At 45.8% G+C, this 19,194-nt stretch overlaps 1 protein-coding gene across 5 annotated transcripts in view; it reads right to left on the bottom strand.

The window, feature by feature from the left end:
- Window positions 1-19,194, bottom strand: part of LOC134965863 (uncharacterized) — a 153,485-nt gene that overhangs the window by 9,986 nt on the left and 124,305 nt on the right. For all 5 annotated transcript variants that reach the window (XM_063942252.1, XM_063942250.1, XM_063942251.1 and 2 more), the window contains one exon: window positions 14,051-14,113. In XM_063942252.1, coding sequence (XP_063798322.1) covers window positions 14,051-14,113 — 63 coding nt within the window. The remainder of the gene's footprint in view (window positions 1-14,050; window positions 14,114-19,194) is intronic.

Raw genomic sequence — 19,194 nt, 5'->3', positions numbered from 1 at the left:
GCGTTGCCAGGGAGCCGGCGGCTGAACGCGCACGGCGTCCCTGGTTGCTAGGCGCCGGGCCGCACCGACGAGCGGACCCCGGCGCCTAACAGTACCCCCCCCTTGAGGAGGGGTCAAGGAACCCCTAAAGCCAGGTTTCTGAGGAAATTCTCGAAAAAATGCCCTTTTGAGCCTTGGGGCATGAAGGTCCTCATCCAGGACCCAAGACCTTTCCTCTGGCCCATAACCTCTCCAATGTACCAAAAAATAAAGCCGACCCCGGGACAACTTGGAATCGAGAACCTTCTCCACCAAGAACTCCTGCTGACCCTGTACATTTACTGGAGATCTCCCCTGAGATATTCTACGAGGAAATCTACTGGACGAAACATAAGGTTTAAGCAATGAGCAATGGAAGGTATTTCCGATCCGTAAAGTTTTTGGTAAGCGTAACCGGAAAGCAACTGGATTGACTTTTTTGATAATGAGAAATGGTCCAATAAATCTAGGACCCAATCTGGCTGAGGTTTGTCGGAGTTTAATGTTGCGAGTCGACAACCACACCCTGTCTCCTACTTTAAAAGTGCACGGCCGCCGGAGTCTGTCAGAAAATCTTTTTTCCTGGAATGCTGCTTTTCTGAGAGCCAGGTGCACTTTTTTCCAAATAAGTTTAAGATGAGAGGTCAGGGCCAGAGAGGAGACAGAGGAATGTTGAAAAAATGAATTCGCTCTGGGGTGAAAACCAAAAACTGCAAAAAATGGAGACACATTGGTGGAGGAATGACAGGCATTATTATAAGCAAACTCCGCCAATGGAAGAAACTCAGACCAGTCATTTTGGAGTTTGGCCGAGTACAAACGCAAATATTGTTTAAGAGATTGGTTAACTCGCTCAGTCTGTCCATTGGATTGGGGATGATAGCCGGAGGTTAATGATAATTTCATCTTCAACGAAGCACAAAAGGACTTCCAAAATTGTGCAATGAATTGTGGACCCCTGTCAGAGACAATATCAGTGGGTAAGCCATGGAGTCTGAAAACATGGCGGAGGAACAAGACTGCCAATCCCTGGGCAGATGGCAATCGGGGAAGAGCAATGAAATGGGCCATTTTGCTAAAACGGTCCACTACCACCCATATGACTCGGCATCCGGCTGACAGAGGGAGGTCCACCACAAAATCCATGGAGATATGCGACCATGGCCTAAGGGGAACATTCAAGGGCATAAGTTGACCTATAGGCAAAGAACGGGGAACTTTATGCTGTGCACAGACCTGACAAGAAAAAACAAACTCTTTAATGTCTTTGGAAAGACCAGGCCACCATACTGAGCGGGAGACTAATTCCAAAGTCTTCGCGATTCCCGGATGCCCGGCAACCTTGCTATCATGAAACTCCGCCAAAACAGTAGCTCTCAAAAACTCAGGGACAAAAAGACGACCAGCAGGAGTATTTCCAGGAGCTTGATGTTGAAGCAGCTTTAACTGGGTAAATACATCCTGTGTGAGGCCTGCCCGAATGACTGAAGACGGAAGTATGGGAGTAACAGGACTGTTGTCTTGAACTGGAAGAAAACTGCGTGACAGGGCATCTGCCTTAGTATTCTTGGAACCTGGCCTGAAGGTGATAATGAATTTGAAACGAGTAAAAAATAAAGCCCAACGAGCCTGCCGGGCATTCAGTCGTTTGGCAGATTCAATGTATTGAAGATTTTTGTGATCAGTCAAAACTGAAATGGTATGGGTCGCTCCTTCAAGCCAATGCCTCCACTCCTCGAAAGCCCATTTAATAGCCAGCAATTCCCGGTTACCAACATCGTAGTTGGATTCTGCAGATGAGAATTTCCTGGACATAAAGGCACAAGGATGTAATTCAAGGGAATCTGGATCCTTCTGAGAAAGGATAGCCCCTACTCCAACCTCCGAGGCATCAACCTCAACAATGAAAGGCAATTCTGGGTTGGGATGTCTAAGGACAGGGGCTGAGACAAAGGCTTGTTTCAAGGCCTGAAAAGATAACTCAGCTTCACATGACCAATTGGTAGGATCTGCTCCCTTCTTAGTAAGTGCCACAATGGGAGCAACTAGGTCAGAGAAAGAGTGAATACATCTTCTATAGTAGTTTGCAAACCCTAAAAAGCGCTGAATTGCTTTTAAATTGGTGGGTTGCGCCCAACTAAGGATGGCTTGGAGCTTCTTCGGTTCCATACGGAATCCCCGAGGGGAAATAATGTACCCTAAAAAGGATACCTCCGTGACATGAAATTCACACTTCTCCAGTTTGGCATATAGGTGATTTTCACGTAATTTCTTTAGCACCTGACGCACCTGGGTAACATGTTGTTCTTCAGAGTCAGAATATATCAAAATATCGTCTAAGTAGACTACAACGAATCTTCCAAGAAATTCACGGAGCACATCATTAATGAGATCCTGGAAAACTGCCGGAGCGTTTGACAGGCCCAATGGCATAACCAGATACTCATAATGGCCTGATTGAGTACTGAATACCGTTTTCCACTCATCCCCTGACTTGATTCTGATGAGGTTATATGCTCCTCTAAGGTCAATTTTGGAAAAAATCACAGCCGAACGTAGCTGATCAAAGAGGACAGAGATCAGCGGCAGAGGGTAAGTATTCTTTACTGAGATTTTATTCAAAGCTCTAAAGTCAATGCAGGGTCTGAGTGAACCATCCTTCTTCTCTACGAAGAAGAAACCTGCACTTAATGGGGATTTAGATGGCCTGATAAAACCTTTCCCAAGGCTTTCTTTCACATACTCATTCATGGCCACAGTTTCAGGACCAGACAATGCATATAACCTTCCTTTAGGCAACGTGGCACCAGGAATTAGCTCAATGGCACAATCGTAAGGCCTATGGGGAGGCAGAATATCCGCATTGCCCTTGGAAAACACGTCGACAAAATCCTGATATTCCTCAGGAATGGGTGCAGGAACGGCGGCAGCTACTCGGATAGGAAGCGTAATACATTCTTTCCTACAGATGGTACCCCATTGTAAGATCTCCCCCGACTGCCAATCAATGATGGGATTATAAAAGGCCAGCCAAGGGTGACCCAGAACCACAGGAACTGCTGGACAATGAGTAAGGAAAAACTCAATCTTTTCAGAATGCAGGGCACCCACCGAGAGTAAAACAGGAGGTGTACCTAGAGAAATAACCCCATTGGACAAGGGACTCCCATCTAAACCATGCATGGTGACACACCTACCCAAGGTTAACTGAGGAATACCTAAGGCCTTGGCCCATGTTAAATCCATAAAGTTCCCTGCAGCTCCACTGTCCACAAAAGCAGAGACCGAGGAACAGAGGCTGCCAAAGGAAACTTTAGCAGGAACTAACAGTGAATTATTTGAGGAGATGAGCTGCAGACCAAAGTGAACCCCCTCACAACTCACTTGGTCAGGAAGTTTCCCGATTTGTTCGGACAACTACGGGCAAAATGTCCCTTACCTCCACAGTATAAACAAAGACCAGAATTTTGCCTCCTGGTTCTTTCTTCAGGAGACAATTTGGAGAGACCTATCTGCATAGGCTCCTCCATGTCTACAGGAATGGAAACCACACAAGGAGAAGACCCGACAGATGCCCCTTTTTCAGCCCTCCGCTCTCTGAGCCGACGATCTATCTTAATAGAGAGCTCCATGAGTTTATCGAGAGTCTCAGGAGCGGGATACTGAAGGAGACTGTCTTTTATAGATTCAGATAAGCCGAGGCGAAACTGACTGCGCAGGGCTGGGTCATTCCATCCACAGTCGTTCGACCAACGGCGAAACTCCGTACAATAATTCTCTGCGGGATTCCTACCCTGTCTAAGAGCACGCAACTGACTCTCAGCGGACGCCTCTCTATCAGGGTCGTCATACAATAGCCCTAAAGATTTTAAAAAGGCGTCTACAGACGATAAGGCCGGATCGTCTGTCTTTAAACCAAAAGCCCAGGTCTGAGGATCCCCCTGAAGCAGAGAAATAATAATTCCAACCCGCTGAGCCTCCGTACCTGAGGAGACTGGTCTTAAACGAAAATAAAGTTTACAAGACTCTTTAAAATTAAAAAACTGTTTTCTATCCCCAGAAAAACGGTCAGGCAGATGCATTTTTGGTTCAGGGATGACCCTCGGGGAAGTCCGTAACAGATCTTCCTGTGACCTCACCCGGAGGGACAGATCCTGAACCATCTGAGTAAGTTCTTGAATCTGACTAACTAGAAGCTGGCCAGGATTTGGCCCAATACCGGCGGGATTCATGAGGCCGACAAAATCTCCCAACTGAATAAGTGAAAAAATTAACTCCTGTTAATTTAAATTTTTTCTTTTGTCAGGCCGGTGATAATGTTATGATTCCCGTACTCCAGACCAGAAGAGATCTTATGGCAGAGGTCTGAGTACTGGGAAGATATGCTGGTTGTGGGAGCAGGAGAGCCTAGTAACCCCTGGCGCCCTAACTCCGTTGTCTCGCCCGTGTTATCAGAAATCCCTTGCGAGACTATGGTTGCTTGAGCCCATGGCAGCCTCGTTCGAAGGGCGGATTATGTCTGCCCAACCCCGATGCCCCCGCAGGTCTTAATGGGAGACAAAGGGAAATCCGAGACAGGGTGATAACAAGGGGCCCTCTGACTAAGCAACCAGGCCAGGGGTTACAAGCTAACTAACTTTAACCAAAGGTATGTGCGGACTAGCCGCCAGGGAAAAGGACAACCAAAGAACCACTGATCCGTTACTCCTATCCAGCACCGCTGGATACCAGAGTGGATCTGTGGGAGCGGAATCCTCCGCAAAAGCTCCAGAACACAAATTAACTAAATAATAAACAGTAAGCGGACAAGCCGCAACACACGGCTGAGCCGCGACTCACGAACACCACAGGATGTTAAAGGTGCTCGGTCAGACTCCAGGAATAGATGGCAAACTTCCGAGTACAGGATCTCTGAGGACAGGAACAACCGGATTGAGCAGGACTGGAAACTCTCTGTAGCAGACACAGGCAAACAGGAAGCTATCACCGGCGTCTGTAAGAAGTCCTGAGGGTGCCTTTATTCAGGAACCCTCCAATCAAGATCCAGACAGGGTAATCAATGGAAATGCCGTGCAGCTTGCATGCTGCACGGCCAGCACATAATCAGGTAATTTAGGACAGACCCAGCAACGGGGAACGCGGCTGAACGTGGCGTCCCCGTTGCTAAGGTCAGAGCGGCTCTGTGCGCCCGGCGTCTAGCGTTGCCAGGGAGCCGGCGGCTGAACGCGCACGGCGTCCCTGGTTGCTAGGCGCCGGGCCGCACCGACGAGCGGACCCCGGCGCCTAACATATCCGCTGATGCATCTGAAGATGCGATCCGGACCATTTGTCCAGCAGATCCCACTGAAAAATTCTTGCGTGAAATCTGCCGAATGGAATTGCTTCGTAGGAAGTCACCATCTTTACCAGGACCCTTGTGCAATGATGCACTGATTTTAGGAGGTTCCTGACTAGCTCGGATAACTCCCTGGCTTTCTCTTCCGGGAGAAACACCTTTTTCTGGACTGTGTCCAGAATCATCCCTAGGCACAGCAGACTTGTCGTCGGGATCAGCTGCGATTTTGGAATATTTAGAATCCACCCGTGCTGTTGTAGCAGTATCCGAGATAGTGCTACTCCGACCTCCAACTGTTCCCTGGACTTTGCCCTTATCAGGAGATCGTCCAAGTAAGGGATAATTAAGACGCCTTTTCTTCGAAGAAGAATCATCATTTCGGCCATTACCTTGGTAAAGACCCGGGGTGCCGTGGACAATCCAAACGGCAGCGTCTGAAACTGATAGTGACAGTTCTGTACCACGAACCTGAGGTACCCTTAGTGAGAAGGGGAAATTTTGGACATGGAGGTAAGCATCCCTGATGTCTCGGGACACTATATAGTCCCCTTCTTCCTGGTTCGTTATCACTGCTCTGAGTGACTCCATCTTGATTTGAACCTTTGTAAGTGTTCACATTTTTTTAGATTTAGAATAGGTCTCACCTAGCCTTCTGGCTTCAGTACCACAATATAATGTGGAATAATACCCCTTTTCTTGTTATAGGAGGGGTAATTTGATTATCACCTGCTGGGAATACAGCTTGTGAATTGTTTCCCATACTGCCTCCTTGTCGGAGGGAGACCTTGGTAAACCAGACTTCAGGAGCCTGCGAAGGGGAAACGTCTCGACATTCCAATCTGTACCCCTGGGATACTACATGTAGGATCCAGGGGTCCTGTACGGTCCCAGCGTCATGCTGAGAGCTTGGCAGAAGCGGTGGAACGCTTCTGTTCCTGGGAATGGGCTGCCTGCTGCAGTCTTCTTCCCTTTCCTCTATCCCTGGGCAGATATGACTCTTATAGGGATGAAAGGACTGAGGCTGAAAGGACGGTGTCTTTTTCTGCAGAGATGTGACTTAGGGTAAAAACGGTGGATTTTCCAGCAGTTGCCGTGGCCACCAGGTCCGATGGACCGACCCCAAATAACTCCTCTTCCTTTATACGGCAATACACCTTTGTGCCGTTTGGAATCTGCATCACCTGACCACTGTCGTGTCCATAAACATCTTCTGGCAGATATGGACATCGCACTTACTCTTGATGCCAGAGTGCAAATATCCCTCTGTGCATCTCGCATATATAGAAAATGCATCCTTTAAATGCTCTATAGTCAATAAAATACTGTCCCTGTCAAGGGTATCAATATTTTTAGTCAGGGAATCCGACCAAGCCACCCCAGCTCTGCACATCCAGGCTGAGGCGATCGCTGGTCGCAGTATAACACCAGTATGTGTGTATATACTTTTTATGATATTTTCCAGCCTCCTGTCAGCTGGCTCCTTTAGGACGGCCCTATCTATAGACGGTACCGCCACTTGTTTTGATAAGCGTGTGAGCGCCTTATCCACCCTAAGGGGTGTTTCCCAACGCGCCCTAACTTCTGGCGGGAAAGGGTATACCGCCCATAATTTTCTATCGGGGGGAACCCACGCATCATCACACACTTCATTTAATTTATCTGATTCAGGAAAAACTACGGTAGTTTTTTCACATCCCACATAATACCCTCTTTTGTGGTACTTGTAGTATCAGAAATATGTAACACCTCCTTCATTGCCCTTAACGTGTGGCCCTAATAAGGAATACGTTTGTTTATTCACCGTCGACACTGGATTCAGTGTCCGTGTCTGTGTCGACCGACTAAAGTAAACGGGCGTTTTAAAACCCCTGACGGTGTTTCTGAGACGTCTGGACCGGTACTAATTGTTTGTCGGCCGTCTCATGTCGTCAACCGACCTTGCAGCGTGTTGACATTATCACGTAATTCCCTAAATAAGCCATCCATTCCGGTGTCGACTCCCTAGAGAGTGACATCACCATTACAGGCAATTGCTCCGCCTCCTCACCAACATCGTCCTCATACATGTCGACACACACGTACCGACACACAGCACACACACAGGGAATGCTCTGATAGAGGACAGGACCCACTAGCCCTTTGGAGAGACAGAGGGAGAGTTTGCCAGCACACACCAAAAACGCTATAATTATATAGGGACAACCTTATATAAGTGTTTTCCCTTATAGCATCTTTTATATATTTCTAACGCCAAATTAGTGCCCCCCCTCTCTGTTTTAACCCTGTTTCTGTAGTGCAGTGCAGGGGAGAGCCTGGGAGCCTTCCCTCCAGCCTTTCTGTGAGGGAAAATGGCGCTGTGTGCTGAGGAGATAGGCCCCGCCCCTTTTTCGGCGGGCTCGTCTCCCGCTCTTTAATGGATTCTGGCAGGGGTTAAATATCTCCATATAGCCCCCGGAGGCTATATGTGAGGTATTTTTAGCCAAAAATAAGAATTTACTTACCGATAATTCTATTTCTCGGAGTCCGTAGTGGATGCTGGGGTTCCTGAAAGGACCATGGGGAATAGCGGCTCCGCAGGAGACAGGGCACAAAAAAGTAAAGCTTTAGGATCAGGTGGTGTGCACTGGCTCCTCCCCCTATGACCCTCCTCCAAGCCAGTTAGGTACTGTGCCCGGACGAGCGTACACAATAAGGGAGGAATTTTGAATCCCGGGTAAGACTCATACCAGCCACACCAATCACACCGTACAACTTGTGATCTAAACCCAGTTAACAGTATGATAACAGCGGAGCCTCTGAAAAGATGGCTCACAACAATAATAACCCGATTTTTGTAACTATGTACAAGTATTGCAGATAATCCGCACTTGGGATGGGCGCCCAGCATCCACTACGGACTCCGAGAAATAGAATTATCGGTAAGTAAATTCTTATTTTCTCTATCGTCCTAGTGGATGCTGGGGTTCCTGAAAGGACCATGGGGATTATACCAAAGCTCCCAAACGGGCGGGAGAGTGCGGATGACTCTGCAGCACCGAATGAGAGAACTCCAGGTCCTCTTTTGCCAGGATATCAAATTTGTAGAAATTTACAAACGTGTTCTCCCCTGACCACGTAGCTGCTCGGCAGAGTTGTAATGCCGAGACCTCTCGGCAGCCGCCCAAGATGAGCCCACCTTCCTTGTGGAATGGGCCTTAACCGATTTAGACTGTGGCAGGCCTGCCTCAGAATGTGCAAGTTGAATTGTGTTACAAATCCAACGAGCAATCGACTGCTTAGAAGCAGGCGCACCCAACTTGTTGGGTGCATACAGTATAAACAGCGAGTCAGATTTTCTGACTCCAGCTGTCCTGGAACATATTTTCAGGGCCCTGACAACTTCTAGCAACTTGGAGTCCTCCAAGTCCCTAGTAGGTGCAAGGCACCACAATAAGCTGGTTCAGGTGAAACACTGACACCACCTTAGGGAGAGAACTGGGGACGAGTCCGCAGCTCTGCCCTGTCCGAATGGACAAACAGATATGGGCTTTTTTGAGAAAAAACCACCAATTTGACACTCGCCTGGTCCAGGCCAGGGCCAAGAGCATGGTCACTTTTTATGTGAGATGCTTCAAATCCACATATTTGACTGGTTTTAAACCAATGTGATTTGAGGAATCCCAGAACTACGTTGAGATCCCACAGTGCCACTGGAGGCACAAAAAAGGGTTTTGTATATGCAATACTCCCTTGACAAACTTCTGGACTTCAGGAACTGAAGCCAATTCTTTCTGGAAGAAAATTTACAGGGCCGAATTTGAACCTTAATGGACCCCAATTTGAGGCCCATAGACACTCCTGTTTGCAGGAAATGCAGGAAACGACCGAGTTGAAATTTCTTTGTGGGGCCTTCCTGGCCTCACACCACGCAACATATTTTCGCCACACGTGGTGATAATGTTGTGCGGTCACCTCCTTTCTGGCTTTGACCAGGGTAGGAATGACCTCTTCCGGAATGCCTTTTTTCCCTTAGGATCCGGCTTTCCATCTCCATGCCGACAAACGCAGCTGCGGTAAGTCTTGGAACAGACATGGTACTTGCTGAAGCAAGTCCCTTCTTAGCGGCAGAGGCCATAAGACCTCTGTAAGCATCTCTTGAAGTTCCGGGTACCAAGTCCTCCTTGGCCAATCCGGAGCCATGAGTATAGTTCTTACTCCTCTACGTCTTATAATTCTCAGCACCTTAGGTATGAGAAGCAGAGGAGGGAACACATACACCGACTGGTACACCCACGGTGTTACCAGAACGTCCACATCTATTGCCTGAGGGTCTCTTGACCTGGCGCAATACCTGTCCCGTTTTTTGTTCAGACGGGACGCCATCATGTCCACCTTTGGTATTTCCCAACGGTTTACAATCATGTGGAAAAAACTTCTCAATGAAGTTTCCACTCTCCCGGGTGGAGGTCGTGCTGAGGAAGTCTGCTTCCCAGTTTCCATTCCCGGGATGAAAAACTGCTGACAGTGTTATCACATGATTTTCCGCCCAGCGAAAAGTCCTTGCAGTTTCTGCCATTGCCCTCCTGCTTCTTGTGTCGCCCTGTCTGTTTACGTGGGCGACTGCCGTGATGTTTTTCCCACTGGATCAATACCGGCTGACCTTGAAGCAGAGGTCTTGCTAAGCTTAGAGCATTATAAATTTACCCTTAGCTCCAGTATATTTATGTGGAGAAAAGTCTCCATACTTGATCACACTCCCTGGAAATTTTTCCCTTGTGTGACTGCTCCCCAGCCTCTCAGGCTGGGCTCCGTGGTTACCAGCATCCAATCCTGAATGCCGAATCTGCGGCCCTCTAGAAGATGAGCACTCTATAACCACCACAGGAGAGACACCCTTGCCCTTGGATATTGGGTTATCCGCTGATGCATCTGAAGATGCGATCCGGACCATTTGTCCAGCAGATCCCACTGAAAAGTTCTTACGTGAAATCTGCCGAATGGCCATTTTTACCAGGACCCTTGTGCAATGATGCACTGTTTTTAGGAGGTTCCTGACTTGCTTGGATAACTCCCTGGCTTTCTCTTCCGGGAGAAACACCTTTTTCTGGACTGTGTCCAGAATCATCCCTAGGCACAGCAGACGTGTCGTCGGGATCAGCTGCGATTTTGGAATATTTAGAATCCACCCGTGCTGATTGTAGCAGTATCCGAGATAGTGCTACTCCGACCTCCAACTGTTCCCTGGACTATGCCCCTATCAGGAGATCGTCCAAGTAAGGGATAATTTAGACGCCTTTTCTTCGAAGAAGAATCATCAATTCGGCCATTACCTTGGTAAAGACCCCGGGGTGCCGTGGACAATCCAAACGGCAGCGTCTGAAACTGATAGTGACAGTTCTGCACCACGAACCTGAGGTACCCTTAGTGAGAAGGGCAAATTTGGGACATAGAGGTAAGCATCCCTGATGTCCCGGGACACTATATAGTCCCCTTCTTCCTGGTTCGTTATCACTGCTCTGAGTGACTTCATCTTAATTTGAACCTTTGTAAGTGTTCAAAAAAAAATTTTTAGAATAAGTCTCACCTAGCCTTCTGGCTTCAGTACCACAATATAGTGTGGAATAATACCCCTTTTCTGTAGTAGGAGGGGTAATTTAATTGTCACCTGCTGGGAATACAGCTTGTGAATTTTTTCCCATACTACCTCCTTGTCGGAGGGAGACTTGGTAAAGCAGACTTCAGGAGCCTGCGAAGGGGAAACGTCTCGACATTCCCATCTGTACCCCCGGGATACTACTTGTAGGATCCAGGGGTCCTGTACGGTCTCAGCGCCATGCTGAGAACTTGTCAGACGCGGTGAAACGCTTCTGTTCCTGGGAATAGGCTGCCTGCTGCAGTCTTCTTCCCTTTCCTCTATCCCTGGGCAGATATGATCTTATAGGGACGAGAGGACTGAGGCTGAAAAGACAGTGTCTTTTTCTGCAGAGATGTGACTTAGGGTAAAAAACGGTGGATTTTCCAGCAGTTGCCGTGACCACCAGGTCCGATGGACCGACCCCAAACAAGTCCTCTTCCTTTATACGGCCATACTGTGCCGTTTGGAATCTGCATCACCTGACCACTGTCGTGTCCATAACATCTTCTGGCAGTTATGGACATCGCGTTTATTCATGATGCCAGAGTGCAAATATCCCTCTGTGCATCTCGCATATATAGAAATGCTCTATAGTCAATAAAATACTGTCCCTGTCAAGGGTATCAATATTTTTAGTCAGGGAATCCGACCAAGCCACCCTAGCTCTGCACATCCAGGCTGAGGCGATCGCTGGCCGCAGTATAACACCAGTATGTGTGTATATACTTTTTATTATATTTTCCAGCCTTGTCAGCTGGTCCTTGAGGACGGCCCTATCTATAGACGGTACCGCCACTTGTTTTGATAAGCGTGTGAGCGCCTTATCCACCTTAAGGGGTGTTTCCCAACGCGCCCTAACTTCTGGCGGGAAAGGGTATACCGCCCATAATTTTCTATCGGGGGGAACCCACGCATCATCACACACTTTATTTAATTTATCTGATTCAGGAAAAACTATGGTAGTTTTTTCACATCCCACATAATACCCTCTTTTGTGGTACTTGTAGTATCAGAAATACGTAACACCTCCTTCATTGCCTTTAACGTGTGGCCCTAATAAGGAATACGTTTGTTTATTCACCGTCGACACTGGATTCAGTGTCCCTGTCTGTGTCTGTGTCGACCGACTAAAGTAAACGGGCGTTTTAAAACCCTTGACGGTGTTTTTGAGACGTCTGGACCGTACTAATTGTTTGTCGGCCGTCTCATGTCGTCAACCGACCTTGCAGCGTGTTGACATTATCACGTAATTTCCTAAATAAGCCATCCATTCCGGTGTCGACTCTCTAGAGAGTGACATCACCATTACAGGCAATTGCTCCGCCTCCTCACCAACATCGTCCTCCTACCTGTCGACACACACGTACCGACACACAGCACACACACAGGGAATGCTCTGATAGAGGACAGGACCCACTAGCCCTTTGGAGAGACAGAGGGAGAGTTTGCCAGCACACACCAAAAACGCTATAATTATATAGGGACAACCTTATATAAGTGTTTTCCCTTATAGCATCTTAATATATATATAAGCATATCGCCAAATTAGTGCCCCCCCTCTCTGTTTTAACCCTGTTTCTGTAGTGCAGTGCAGGGGAGAGCCTGGGAGCCTTCCCTCCAGCCTTTCTGTGAGGGAAAATGGCGCTGTGTGCTGAGGAGATAGGCCCCGCCCCTTTTTCGGCGGCCTCGTCTCCCGCTCTTAACGGATTCTGGCAGGGGTTAAATATCTCCATATAGCCTCCGGAGGCTATATGTGAGGTATTTTTAGCCAAAATAGGTATTCATTTGCCTCCCAGGGCGCCCCCCTCCCAGCGCCCTGCACCCTCAGTGACTGCCGTGTGAAGTGTGCTGAGAGGAAAATGGCGCACAGCTGCAGTGCTGTGCGCTACCTTTAGAAGACTGAGGAGTCTTCTGCCGCCGATTCTGGACCTCTTCTTACTTCAGCATCTGCAAGGGGGCCGGCGGCAAGGCTCCGGTGACCATCCAGGCTGTACCTGTGATCGTCCCTCTGGAGCTGATGTCCAGTAGCCAAGAAGCCAATCCATCCTGCACGCAGGTGAGTTCACTTCTTCTCCCCTAAGTCCCTCGTTGCAGTGATCCTGTTGCCAGCAGGACTCACTGTAAAATAAAAAACCTAAGCTAAACTTTCCTAAGCAGCTCTTTAGGAGAGCCACCTAGATTGCACCCTTCTCGGCCGGGCACAAAAATCTAACTGGCTTGGAGGAGGGTCATAGGGGGAGGAGCCAGTGCACACCACCTGATCCTAAAGCTTTACTTTTTTGTGCCCTGTCTCCTGCGGAGCCGCTATTCCCCATGGTCCTTTCAGGAACCCCAGCATCCACTAGGACGATAGAGAAAAAGGTTTTCATTTGCCTCCCAGGGCGCCCCCCTCCCAGCGCCCTGCACCCTCAGTGACTGCCGTGTGAAGTGTGCTGAGAGGAAATGGCGCACAGCTGCAGTGCTGTGCGCTACCTTAAGAAGACTGAGGAGTCTTCTGCCGCCGATTCTGGACCTCTTCTCGTTTCAGCATCTGCAAGGGGGCCGGCGGCGAGGCTCCGGTGACCATCCAGGCTGTACCTGTGATCGTCCCTCTGGAGCTAATGTCCAGTAGCCAAAGAAGCCAATCCATCCTGCACGCAGGTGAGTTCACTTCTTCTCCCCTAAGTCCCTCGTTGCAGTGATCCTGTTGCCAGCAGGACTCACTGTAAAATAAAAAACCTAAGCTAAACTTTTCTAAGCAGCTCTTTAGGAGAGCCACCTAGATTGCACCCTTCTCGGCCGGGCACAAAAATCTAACAGAGGCTTGGAGGAGGGTCATAGGGGGAGGAGCCAGTGCACACCACCTGATCCTAAAGCTTTACTTTTTGTGCCCTGTCTCCTGCGGAGCCGCTATTCCCCATGGTCCTTTCAGGAACCCCAGCATCCACTAGGACGATAGAGAAAACCTGATACGCACTGATCACTATACACAGGTGACAGGTCACACAGATATCAAACACCTAATACACACTGATCACTATACACAGGTCAAACTGATATCAAAAATAGAATAGTAAAGTAACATTATTATACATTTTACTTACTGGGATCAATAGGATCTGGAGGACTCACTTTGTCTTGATCATTTAGTTGCTCGAAGGACACACCTGGAAAGCAAAAATCTTATATCAGATACTTATAGAATCAGGGAACCCGATAATCTGAGAACTGTGATAACTGATTTACTATGAGGTCTGTACTTTATAAGCACTAAGTCAGATTTCTCTTTTCTCATTCACTTTCCCCCTCATCTACAAAGTCTGAGATGTCTGTGTGTCAGAGCCTGAACAACACTCCATGGGGTCAGGGGCAAGATATGGTTTGGGGGCAATACTTCTTGTTGGTATATATCTATTTACTGTATATCCTCTACTCATACTGATATCACACACCAGATACACACTGATCACTAGACACAGGTCACACTGATATAACCTGGTACACGCTGATCACTATACACAGGTCTCACTGATATCACACACCTAATACACACTGATCACTATATGGCAGCCATTCTAGAGGTATTTCAAGCTATTTTTTTAAAGGTTTATAAGTAATGCTGACATTTATCTGATATATGCATGAGACTCTTAGCTCTAGGAACCTGTATAAGAAATATGCACTCCAACATATTGATAATTGTCAAGGATCAGCTCAGATGCATATATGGGTTATTAATCCTACCTACCCCTGTAAAAGTTTTTAAAGTGAATTTTTGTACTTGCATAAATGAAACTTATTGATAAAAAAGCAGTATCTTGTTAAAAATGTTAATCTAAAAGGGCAGCAACTCCCTATTAGCTCGTTAGGCTAATAAGCCTAAAAGAATTCACACCTGCAGATTAAAGGAGTTTTTTTTGGCAAGTTTCCCAGATATTTGCAAGACGCCCAGAAAATTTACCTTAACGCATTTTAAAGGAATTTTGAACAGTTTTAAATATAAAATCATCTTTATAACTGTTGTAAGCTTTGTATTTAATAACTAAAAGCACGCATAATGCTATAAAATAAGTTTCAACCCAATTAGTAGGATGTGATTCTATGTCTCATAATTTGGTATTGATTAGAATGTTCATTGCAATAATCGATGAACATAGCCAGCTAGTATATGAAATTTCCTTAAATTAATTACATAGATATTTCTGTGAGAAACTATTTTGTTAAGAGCAATATGATTTCTCCAGCTGCAGTCACAAGGACATTTAGTTAACTCCCAGGCTAAGATAAAACTTCAATTGCGTGATGAGAACATTAAAGGAGTATGTTTTGGAATATCCAGGGGACAATGGAAAGAAGGCTTTCAAGATTAATGTCCAGATGGCGATAAGAGAAAGGCCTTCTTGTTAAATTAATGAGCAAACAGTGATAAGAAAATGCCTGATTATGCTACACTGATTGAACTTCAGAACAAAGCAATAGAGAATGAGAGAGTAGCCTGTGGATAAAGAAAGCAACCAAACAACCAGTGAATTAGCAATCTACACTACACAGACAGAAAAAACAAAGCCTCAAATGCCTGATCTACAGGATTTGAAGAAATTTCAGGAACAAGCAGGTCCTGAAGAAAAAGCAGTATGGCAGAGAAGAGAAGCCAGACAAGAAGAAGAAACTGGCTTATGGAAATTACAAGAGAAGTTATGCTTACCCAGAAGCTTAAATCCACTTATGTGTTAAGTCAGCCATGGACTCACACACCTGGGAAAGGATCAAATGGGATATTTAGTTAATGAAAGATGGATAGCTCCAGAATTTTATCCAGATGCAACCAAGTTTGTACAAGCCTGCTGGACATGTGGAAATGTCCAATCCTGGATAGAAGGTCAAGACAACCCTTGGAGCAATCCCCAAAAATGATTTTCTATTTCGAATACTGCAAATTAACTATAACTAACTGCCAACAATGTATTGGTAGCCACAGACATTTTCATTTATTGGCCAATGGCAAAAGCTACAGCAAGATCAATAGCTAGAAAATTAAGTACAGAAGTTATTTGCAGATAAGGAGTACCAGACGTTACAGTATCAGATTAGTGAGTGTGTCACAGAAACCAGAAAGGGATGCTAAAGTGTGTATTTTTAGTACTGGTTAATAGTAGAACCATACTCAGTAAAACCACAGGTTATTCACCTTGTGAAATCTTGTTTAATAGCATACCTAAAATAAAATCCACAAGAGTTGCAGCATAAATATGGTAATTTGACTGCATAGGTTAAAAAAAAGTCTTACTGGAGAGACTGACACCTCTGTATTCTCTAGTGTTTGCCTCTCTCCCAGATTGAGGAGCAGATCTGAATCCCCACAAGCTTTAACCAGGAGATTTGGTGTATCTGAAAAGACGTGAGAAAGTCACTTGAGCCCAGATTTGATGGTCCATATCAAGTGTTGCTGACCACGCCCACTTCTGTGAAAATTAAGGAGAGAGAGAGACTTGGGTCCCACTGCAAACTTGCCCAAGTTAAGTTTGAACAATGAAATAGACAAACATGCTGAGGCCAGCTGGGCCTAAACTAGACAGGCCACTATGGGTCATTATATTGGGAACTTCAGTACTTATTGTATGAAATTATATACCCAGACAGGTAGAATGTGTTGTACATTTATCCCTAATGAAACAGATAATGCACAAGAAGTGGTTCACTGGCATGCCCAAGAAAAAGAAAATGAAAAATAAGCATATGCCAATAAAAACAATATCCATGACACTCTAGAGCAGGGGTGGCCAAGCAGTCAGAAACAAAGAGCCCAAAATTTTGTTAGGCACGTCAAAGAGCCGACATCGAGCCGCAGGTGCACATGTAAAAATGGGGTGTGGCCTTGTGCCTGCTAGGTCACGCCTCTGGTATAAAATACATTTAAAAAAACAGATCCACTTACAATAGATTTTTAAAGCCAGATCCAACATAAAATACATTTAAAAAGCCACTTCCACATAAAACAATTGAGAAAGAAAGATCCACATAAAATATATTGAAAAAGCTAGATTCACGTGATACACTTCAGCTCCCCCATGTGTCACTCCAGCCAGTACCCTGCTGTGTCACTTCAGCCAGCTACCTCATGTGTCACTCCTGCTAGCACACTCCTACAGTATGTCACTCCAGCCAGCTCCCCCATGAGTCACTCCTGCCAGCACTCTCCTGTGTCACTCCTGCCAGGACCCTCATATGTTACTACAGCCCCCCTCCCCCCCCAAAAAAAAAAAACACACCTCGTGCCATTGCAGCAGCCCCTTATGTGTCCTCTGACAGTGGGTGTCTCACCTCAAGTATCTGGCTCTCTCAGTTCTCAGTCCCCGTAGTGCTGCTGTTGACTGTCTGGCTCTAGTGCAGCAGTTTCCGGATCTGTTGTGGTCACGTGACTTTGAGTGTCGGGAGCCACATTTGAATAAAGAAAGAGCCGCATGAGGCTCAAGAGCCACAGGTTGGCCACCGCTGCTCTAGAGGGTGACTGGGGTTGGTTATCATGGCTAAATCCTACTAAGTGGTTTAGTGGAAACAAATGATGGATTGTTGAAATTTTTATGTTTTTGTTAAAAATTGTTGGCTTAGCAATTATAATATATCTGTGTTTTAAGATACTGCTTTGCTGTTTTTCAGTTTGCAAGAAACAAGTAAAGAAAGGTTTTGATACTTCCAAGTTTAAGGTCTTAAAGAAAAGTCTGTGAACAGTCTACCTTGATGGATATGAGTGAATGGTCATCAACCCTCCGTCAGACAGAGTGAAAGCACCATCTTGCGGGGAACCTTTAGCACCATCATAGCTAGGCTGTCTGCTTAGATTCGTTAAGCAGAGAAATTGTAATGCCAGATATACTGTAATGTGAGATTATTATAAAAAGGAGGGACTGAAAGAGACAGCATTATGCTAAATCAGCTATCAGCCATTTTGTATAATGGAAGCCATTCTAGATATATTTCAAGCTATTTTTTATAGGTTTATAAGTAATGCTGACATTTATCTGATATATGCATGAGACCCTTAGCCCTAGCAACCTGTATAAGAAATATGCACTCCAACATATTGATAATGGTCAAGGATCAGCTCAGATGCATATATGGGTTATTAATCCTACCTACACCTTTAAGAGTTTATCAAGTGAATTTTTGTACTTGCACAAATGAAACTTATTGATAAAAAAGCAGTATCTTGTTAAAAATTATAATCTAAAAGGGCAGCAATTCCCTATTAGCTCGTTAGGCTAATAAACCTAAAAGAATTCACACCTGCAGATTAAAGGAGTTTTTTCGGGCAAGATTCCCAGATATTGGCAAGATGCCCAGAAAAATGACATTAAAGCATTTTAAAGAAATTTGAACAGTTTAAAAAAAAAAAAATCATCTCTATAACTGTAGAAAGCTTTGTATTTAATAACTAAAAGCACGCATAATGCTATAAAATAAGTTTCAACCCAATAAGTAGGATGTGATTCTATGTCTCATAATTTGGTATTGATTAGAATGTTCATTGTAGTGATGAGCGGGTTCGGTTTTACTCGGTTTTACTCGGTTCTCAAAACCGATTCTTATGGGCTATCCAAAACACGTGACATCCGTGAGCCAATAAGATGCCGTTTTGAGAACCGAGTAAAACCGAGTAAAACCGAACCCACTCATCACTAGTTCATTGCAATACTCAACGCACATAGCCAGCTAGTATATGTAATTTCCTTAAATTAATTACATAGATATTTCTGTGAGAAACTATTTTGTTAAGAGAAAATAAGAATTTACTTACCGATAATTCTATTTCTCGGAGTCCGTAGTGGATGCTGGGGTTCCTGAAAGGACCATGGGGAATAGCGGCTCCGCAGGAGACAGGGCACAAAAAGTAAAGCTTTCCGATCAGGTGGTGTGCACTGGCTCCTCCCCCTATGACCCTCCTCCAAGCCTCAGTTAGGTACTGTGCCCGGACGAGCGTACACAATAAGGGAGGAATTTTGAATCCCGGGTAAGACTCATACCAGCCACACCAATCACACCGTACAACTTGTGATCAAACCCAGTTAACAGTATGATAACAGAGGAGCCTCCGAAAGATGGCTTCCTAAACAATAACCCGAATTAGTTAACAATAACTATGTACAATTATTGCAGATAATCCGCACTTGGGATGGGCGCCCAGCATCCACTACGGACTCCGAGAAATAGAATTATCGGTAAGTAAATTCTTATTTTCTCTATCGTCCTA

This window comes from Pseudophryne corroboree, chromosome 10, assembly GCF_028390025.1.
Source record: "Pseudophryne corroboree isolate aPseCor3 chromosome 10, aPseCor3.hap2, whole genome shotgun sequence".
NCBI classification, from domain to species: Eukaryota; Metazoa; Chordata; class Amphibia; order Anura; family Myobatrachidae; genus Pseudophryne; species Pseudophryne corroboree.
The sequence above is the reverse complement of the archived record's forward strand: the minus strand, read 5'-3'. Positions and strand labels throughout refer to the sequence as shown.